At 39.3% G+C, this 8,496-nt stretch overlaps 1 protein-coding gene across 1 annotated transcript in view; it reads right to left on the reverse strand.

Annotated features, from left to right (window-relative positions):
* Window positions 1–1,050: 1,050 nt before the first annotated feature.
* The window catches only part of pigu (phosphatidylinositol glycan anchor biosynthesis class U), a 10,815-nt gene continuing 3,369 nt past the window's right edge, over window positions 1,051–8,496 (reverse strand). Inside the window, exons 4-12 of the mRNA XM_022748866.1 lie at window positions 7,695–7,757; window positions 7,258–7,367; window positions 6,517–6,617; window positions 6,279–6,376; window positions 5,993–6,147; window positions 4,820–4,963; window positions 3,947–4,071; window positions 3,388–3,530; window positions 1,051–3,213 (exon numbers count right to left, since the gene is read on the reverse strand). Coding sequence (XP_022604587.1) covers window positions 3,100–3,213; window positions 3,388–3,530; window positions 3,947–4,071; window positions 4,820–4,963; window positions 5,993–6,147; window positions 6,279–6,376; window positions 6,517–6,617; window positions 7,258–7,367; window positions 7,695–7,757 — 1,053 coding nt within the window. The 3' untranslated portion in view covers window positions 1,051–3,099. The remainder of the gene's footprint in view (window positions 3,214–3,387; window positions 3,531–3,946; window positions 4,072–4,819; window positions 4,964–5,992; window positions 6,148–6,278; window positions 6,377–6,516; window positions 6,618–7,257; window positions 7,368–7,694; window positions 7,758–8,496) is intronic.

Consider the following 8,496-nt stretch of genomic DNA (forward strand, 5'->3'; position numbering starts at 1 on the left):
AGATTTAAAAATGGATTTACAAAAACAACATAAAACTTTCGTTGAAAAATGGGAATACACACCAGGAATCCCTCTTCAATTTCCATTTCCTTTTTCCAGCTGCGTTTCCTTTTCCTATTAGCTAATTGATTAGCTTAGTCATTTAGCTTATTCATGAATTAATAAATGTATTACTAAATGGTTTATTTAATGAGAGTTTTATGCTGTTTTTGTAAATCCATTTTTAACTCTGAAGTATTTATTGATAGATTATAAGTTAATTTATAAATTCTTTTTACAATTCCTATTTTTAATACGTATTAAAATATGAAATTAGGGAAATGCTTTATTATTTGTCTTGTGACATCACTGGTCATCCATAATATGCAATGTGATATAATATTATTAACTTACATTGTCTGATATTTCGAAACAGACAGCAGGACTAAACCAACACCTCAGGTTTAATAATCATCATTTATGACATGTTCACTCATTCATCAAATACAGTATAGCATCGTCCCTTTCAAACCCTGCACTTTAATATCTGTAACAAAACAAAACATTCATATTTACAGTATCAAAAACAGAAGATCTCCTCTTTATTCTGAAATAATAATTTAAAAAAAAAGAAAAGAAAAGAAAAAAATTTAAATCTCTTTGCAAAGTTTTCAGTCTAGCAAATAAATAAATATCACAAATTACTTTTCACTCATTGGTATCAAAATGGCCTCATCAACCTTCTGCTGAAACAGATGAGTGGTTTAATAAACACAAATCACAAAGAAAGCAACTGTAATCTATGTTTGAGGTTGACAGTTAATATGATTTCATACGGGACATTTGTCTTTGCTTAGTCAGATTTTACATGGAGGTCGATATATGAGTATTTTCCGAAATTTGATGTTACTTAAATCATCATTTTCACATGGAGACTTCATATCAATGTCCACTTCATTAGGTAAACCTGTACAATCTAATACAACTGATCTGTCATAAAGTCCACTTTTATGTATGTATATATATATATATATATACATATATATGTTTTTTTTTTGTTTTTTTTGACACTGTCCTTGGTGAAAAAGGTAAAATATATATTTATTACTGAGGTCACAGCCTTCAACATGAGGGGCAGAATATTAGAAACACCTCCTGACATAATGCAGTCCAGCACAACTTTAACTGACAATTATATAAAAGCAGACTTTATGAGATTAACAGTTGTACTGGATTGCATAAGATCAGTGACCACAGAGTAACATATAATAACATCACATATGTATATGAAGAAAACAATCTTTAAGTTGCTATGACAACACGTCTGAGTGTTTAAGGCTTATTTTAGGGATGATTTTGAAGTAGATGTACGTCTGGTTTTTTTTTTTGTTGTTTTTTTGGCATGATTTTCTGAGGAGAGAAGTGATCAAATATCACACGCAAAGATGGGAAAACGTTAGAGACAGCTTGTCCCAAATCCAAACTACACACTAACTCTGAGCACGGTTTGAGTATGTAACGTGTTCACACTGGAGATGTGACAAAATCATGTGTATTCAAAATAGTCAGTAAGCAGTACAGATGATTTCTAGGTGCTGTTGATCGACACATTCTCCCAAGAGGAAATAGCAGAGCTGCTCACAACCGTCGAAAAGGAAATCAAAATAAACAGCAGTCGGTGACGAGACAGATGTTTCTGGTGGAGACCAAAAACAGAGCTAAAAGAGCGGGAATATACTGGCAGTGAGTCGTAGTGTGTGGTTTGGATTTGAGACAAACTCTACCAGCAAAAAGTGTTTTAGTTGCATTTGTATAAAGTTGGAGAGGATGGCAGGTATGAGCTTGACTTGAAAATAATAAACTTTAAGAAAACGTTTGACATTTTAGGAAATAAAAAAAAGATTATCTGCTTTCTGGTGTAAGTTTTGAGTTTGTAACAACAGAGAAAATACAGTGACATGAAACTTTACTGCTTAGCTTGTTGCCACGTTATGAGCCCAAACTTTCCTTACTGACTGAAACTGTGGCCTTTGTGAAAACTTCTTATCAAGCTGTAATTTTGACATGTAGCAAACACAAGGCCACTGCAGCAGCGGTTTCTTTAACTTGGTACAAAAAAATAAAATAAAATCTCCACAGATCCTGAACGTGAGCACTTCAGTTGTTTAAAACATTCACTGTTGTCTTTGTCCGACGTGCTCCATCTTAAGTAGAAAAACAAACTGTCCGGGGTTGAGTGAAGCGTTCACCGTCCCACTTAGTGTCATGTTGTATGTACCATAATGAGGTTAGTACTGGTTTGAGTGAGATGCAACACTGATCATGTGATGTTAATTAATGAGCAGAGAGTGTAAAATAAACCGAGTGAAAGGCAAACAGTAAGAAAGCGGTGAGAGAGATAAAGACAAAGAGATGAATGGACATTTGTAGGACTCCAGAGGAACTCTTTTCCTCTTCCTCTTTCCTGCCACTATGAAAACCAGTGTCAACACAAAGGTGATCAAATAAACATGAAACACAAATGTAAAATGTGAGTGGGACAGCTGGAGACTATCAGGAGTCATCACATCAGTGGGAATTTTCCCACAGTTTTAGGATTTTTCTGGGTGTTGAAAGAGGAAAAAGACTTCAGAATAAAATCCTTCTAGAGGGACACTGCATGAGAGTTGGTACTTCAAAATAAAAGCTGTCCATGATGGATGTTGCAGGATAAACAGAGTGTCAAAATAAAACTCTTCTAGAATGGCCGCAAGGAAGAAGGAGGCTTCAAAATAAAAGCAGCCCCCAGAGGCAAAGGTTCCCAGTTGGAGCGAGGCTTCAAAATAAGAGCCCTTCAGAAGAGAATGTGAAAAGAGGATAGTGATGTTGAGTTGCTGTCTCACACGGCAGAAGTCGGATTTCTACATCTGCAACATCTGCATGTGTGTGTCGTGTGTGATGTCGTTCTCTCGTTTGCATATGAAGTTGTACCAGACACACGTTCTGCGTTAATGTTCGTCTGTGAAAGACTTTTATCCTCCTCAGTTTGTGTTCGTTCGCTTTGAGGAAGAGTGAGACCTCGAACAGTTTGTCACTACCTGGCAGAGACTGTAGGAGTGTGTGTCTGTGTGTGTGTGTGTTTTATTTAAGAACTAGTGTCGCCTCAGAGCCATCTTTCCTCTTCAGGTACAGGCCGTAGGTGAGGTGGTGCTCTCTCCTCAAGAAGGCGTAGAAATAATCAGACACCAGCAGGATCTGAGGGGAAATACAGATAATTAGGACACTGACGATTTCACTCACTGAATGATTAATGACAGGAACTGAGGAGTAATTACACTCTTAATTAATTACATTTTAATAATCAATCAATCATCAACCATAAAGAGGGATGAATTTAGAAACAAACAGCGCCGGTCCAGACTGTCCTACCTGAGCCACGTTGAACAGCAGAGTTATGGCGTAGTAGAAGTTGGAGTTGGCGCTGCCGGCGTAGATCCAGAGGTGCCAGAGAACCGGGAACAGAGCCGAGCAGGCCAACAGGACGCAGGACACCAGGAAGATGTTCCTCAAGACTGAACACGGAGAGAAACCAGGAGAGAAGGTTTTAAATCACAGCAACAGAAATTCATATATTTATTACTTTGCTGATCATTAGTTTTATTGCTTGTTGTTGTACGATTCGTTTTTATCATTTATTTTTGTAGTAAATGTAACACGTAATAATGGCTGACACGTCCACAGCAGCTCATCACCCAGCTGCTGCTGCTTCTCTAAAGTGGGAGCTGATGTGAATCTACTGCAGGTAACACACTGACTGTAGATCAGTACCTCACACAACCCCATGACAAATAACCACAACCATCACTTTAACCTCCATCCAAAGGTGAAAAGCAGCTGGTGAAACCCAAAACAAAAGAACTACTGATGAGGACGTGGTGTGAACTGTGTGATCTTTAATGCACGAACATCTTGTGTTTTAAAAACTCACATCTGTGCAGGTGACTCCAGACAGGAAGGAAGGCCAGGTAGAGAGCGATGTCTCCCACTGTGGGGTAAGACTTAAAGATGGAGATCACAGCCAACTGCATGAAGATCAGAAACACTGGATGCTCCCTGCAACACGGGCATACACACTTACATTAGAGCAGCACAGCTGAGTCAGAAGGAGGTGACTTCCCAACGTGCATTATATTCCTGTGTATCAAGTGTAAACCAGACCAATAACATGTCAGTTGAATCAAATGATGATTGTCACTCAAGGGTTTTTAGTAGGTGGCACTATGTCTATGACTTCATATTACCATGCAGAATTCTTCAGTGTGGGTCTGTCGTCAAACACGTGAAGTTTGAGGCAGATTGGACGATGTATATTTGCGTTATAACAACTTCCTGTTTCATGCATGCATCAAATTCGCCACGCCGTTCAATGAACAGCCAGTTTTCACACTGAGGCATCAACAAAGTCTTTAGCATTTTCTGATCAAGTTTGTGGTCAGGGTGGTCAACCCTTTAGGAGGAGTACATCAAACTGTAAAACGTGACAATGTGTGCTGGAGTTATAACAACTTCCTGTTTCATGGCGAAACATCGAAATTCACCACTACAGCCACGGCGTTTAACAAAAACTCACAATTTTCACAGTGAAGCATCATCGGGATAGAAAGCATTTTTTGACCATTGGATTGGACAATGTATATTGGAGTTACAACAACTTCCTCTTGTGAAATTCACCGCACCGCCACAGACATGCCCACATATGTAATCTGACAATTTTCACGATAAAGGATCATCAGCGTCTGAGGTATTGTCTGACCAAGTTTGAGGTGGCTGTGGTCAACCTGCTGGGAGGAGAACAACTTACTTGAGTTTGATGGACAGAGGGATGGTGTAGAAGAAAACGTTGATCTGGAAGACGCAGAGGAAGAAGAGGCGGAAGTGTTCAAACATCTCGGCGAAGAAATACCAGAAGAGGCCGATGTTGGGGGTCAGGTCTGGTACCGACAGACTGGAGGGAGGGGGATGGAAAACAGACACTGTCACACCGGGACGACACACAGACCGGAAACGCTGCAGGAGCCGGAGACATTTACTGGAGGTGTGATCATTTTCCAGAGTTGTAAAGCTGTTCAGAGGAAGCGGCTATAACCATCTAATGAGGCTTTAAAATGAGTCTGAACACGATGTCATTGTATTTGTATTTCCTTGGTTAGGGCTTGATTTTCTCTGCCGGATGGGGAACAGGATTTTCCGGGCGAGAACTTTATTGTGGCGGCGGTCGCAGTCTCAGCAGGTGATTTCACAGCGGACGGACTCACTTTGGATTCTTCTGAGAGTCAGACGTGAATCAGAAAAAACCTAATCAGCAAAACCTCTGACATCTAACAAACGTGTCGAGTGTATTTCCTTCCTCACTGAAACCTGCATTGTTTACATCCATGTTTACTTGTGTGTAAACTGTCTCCTGCTTTCCTGCCTCTGTTGGAACATCGCCGTGTTCCTGCCTCCTGTGTGTTTCTATATCTGTGACAAACCAAAGGAGGAACCACTCATTTAAAAACTACAATTACCACCTTTTGGTTACATCCCTGTTTTATCCAGAGTCACATAAAATATCAACCGTTTGTTTGAAATTTTGTCATAATTTCATTTTTTTTTTTTATTTCATTTTGTCAAATGTGAGTTCGTCTTCGAGTCCAGGTGAATGTTTTTACCAAATTTGTAGAAGTTCCCTCAAGACGTTACAGAGATGTCGCGTTCACCACGACCTTGACCTTTGACCTTTGAACACCAAAATCTAATGAGTTCATCCTTGACTCCTAGTGAATGTTTGTGCCAAATTTTTGAAGAAGTTCCGTCGAGGTGTTACTGAGATATCGTGGAAAACCCGAAAACGATTAAAAACCTGCTTAAAATGAAATAAAAATAATAAATAAAATAATCAAACAAAAATAAGAAACTGCTCCATTAACTGCCCTATTAAAAGGTCAAAAGCTCCCCAGGTGCCTTTAGACTTTCACTTTCTTTCTGCACTCACATGAAGCCGTAGACGGAGGGCAGGTAGTCCCAGGAGCCGAGCAGGAAGAAGGAGAGGCCGACGATGACGAACAGGCTGCCCAGGTACATGAAGGCGTACTGAGCGATGAACCACCAGAAGCTGGTCCGCCGAAAGTTCACAGGGATGTACTGACGCTGGAGAAACAGAGACAGAGAGAAACTGATTCACACAAATCTACGAAACGACATTCAGATCTTTGAGGAAGGACAAAGGAACAGGAAGAAGGAAGAAGAAAAGAAGAACACAACGAAGAAACACAACGTACCTGCATCAGGTACAGCAGCGCTGGAGCGCACAGAGTCAGAGGGTAGATGGACTGATACGTGGCCAAGGACAGAAATATGGCACTGAGCAAAACATTTCCTGCAACACAAACACAGAATCACCCAAATCAAATCAATCAAACGATCACTTTGTTTTTTTTTTTCTGTTGCAGGTATTTTAGCAAGATGCCGGATCCAAACCATGTGCCGGAATAATCCTGTCATTAAATCAGACTGTACCTTTTATCGTAGAGAGGATGAAGAGGGCGATGACGGCGTTGTTCAGGCCGCAGGTCGACTTGGCGACACAGGACAGGATGGTGAACGGGTTCAACAGATAACTGTGAAGAAGAATGAATATAAGAAGAATATAAGAATATATTTTGTATATTATAATACACACACACACACACACACACACACACACACACATTTATGAAAGTCTAACAACCATGAATATATGAAAGTTCACAGTAATCCTTCATGTCTCTGTAGTGGATATTAGAACGATGAGTTATGAACTTTTTTACTTCACATTTATGCAAATATTCGTCACAGATTATTCACTATGTGGTTTATTTGGACAAATTATACAACAATATTTCCTCTGTGGTTGTTCAGGCTTCATTAAGCCTTTAGGCAAAAGACTAAGGTGGAAGAAATGCATCTTTTCTGGCAGACAGCGGAACAAGACGTCCCTGGAGTCTGAACCTAACCCTTTTACCAAGTTGTTTTTTTTATTTTTAATGATGATGGAAATCTGCTTCGAGCGTATTCTGCTGCAAACAGTTACTTTTTCAAAACATCCTCACTTACATAAGAAGATAAAGAGACGCTGCCTCATTCATCAGCAGGCTAACGACTGTGCAGGATTTTGTTCAGAGACGTTTTTAATTTTCTCTGTTGGTTGACAGACACATAATATTGTGTCGCCTCATCGCTGCTGTGAAGGAGTGCGTCTCGTGTGTTCGTGGTACTCACAACATGGCGACTTTCAGAGGGATGTAGTACATTTCTTTGGGGCTTCTGATGAGCTCCAGACAGTCGAGGGGGTAGCGGTCGGCCTCCAGGGCATATTTCTGCTTTCTGAACTGAAACAGCATCAACAGCACATCAAACACTGTTACTATAACAACCGGGAAACACAACGCAGCCAGGGCTACGATACAAAACACAAAATCACACACAATATAAGAATTTCAGCTACTTGTAATTGCCAATTATAAATCTGTTTGTAATAACATTTCTTATCAGTAGTGCTGGGAAATAGAGTTGAAAATGGAAAGTTGTCCATACACAACAATCATCATTTACTCAGGAGCTGATAGTAAATGATAATATTGAGTTTTTGCACGATTCTATTTAATATCAAATATAGTTTTTGATTATTTCATCTGCACATTCTATTATTTTCTTACCACTTGTTTGTTGTAGTCCTTCACTGCCATGTAGAGCGCCACAGCAGTGATCACATCCGCCAACTGAAGAGACACGACAAAGAAGCAACTGAGTCTCTCAAAGAAAATCCCAGGGATTTGCATCTCAATCTGTTTTTTTATTTTTTACTCAAACGCTTAAAATGTCATTTTATTCCATCTCAGAAAATAAAAGAAATGTTTGTTGGTTTTCCCACTGGATCATATGAAGAGTATTCACACCAATGTGTCTCTTATAAATACATGAGACGGATGTTTTCTGTCGTCCCACTCACCATGAATGTCACCTCTGCGAAGTCCACCACAAAGTGAAAGAGGTAAATGATGAGAGGAGTCTGAGGAGAAAACAGAGTATCAGAGAGATTAGTGTGTTTGTGTTGGACCTGTGTATCAGGTGCACGCTCAGGTCAAATTAACATGTTTAGCTAAAACTATTTACACTGTCACTTCCTCTACATTTGACTTATAAGCAACAAAACAGTAAGTGTGACTGTTGGCTGCTGTGGACGACGTACAGGTTGTGTATAATGGGAAACTTGCCGCCCCCCCAGTCATAGTGGAAATTACCCTCTTGGTCATAAATGTCATTAATCAATCAATCAGCTTTATTTGTATAGTTCCTTTCATACAAGCTAGTGCAGCTCAAAGTGTTTCACAAGTTATTGATACAACAAAAAACAAAAAAACAACGCTGATAAAAATGTCAATAAAATACAGTAAATTTTACAAGCTATAATAATAATAATAATAATAATAATAATAATAATAATAATAATAATAATAA

The sequence above is a fragment of the Seriola dumerili genome, unplaced genomic scaffold (genome assembly GCF_002260705.1).
Source record: "Seriola dumerili isolate Sdu_G_001 unplaced genomic scaffold, Sdu_1.0 BDQW01000133.1, whole genome shotgun sequence".
Lineage (NCBI taxonomy): Eukaryota > Metazoa > Chordata > Actinopteri > Carangiformes > Carangidae > Seriola > Seriola dumerili.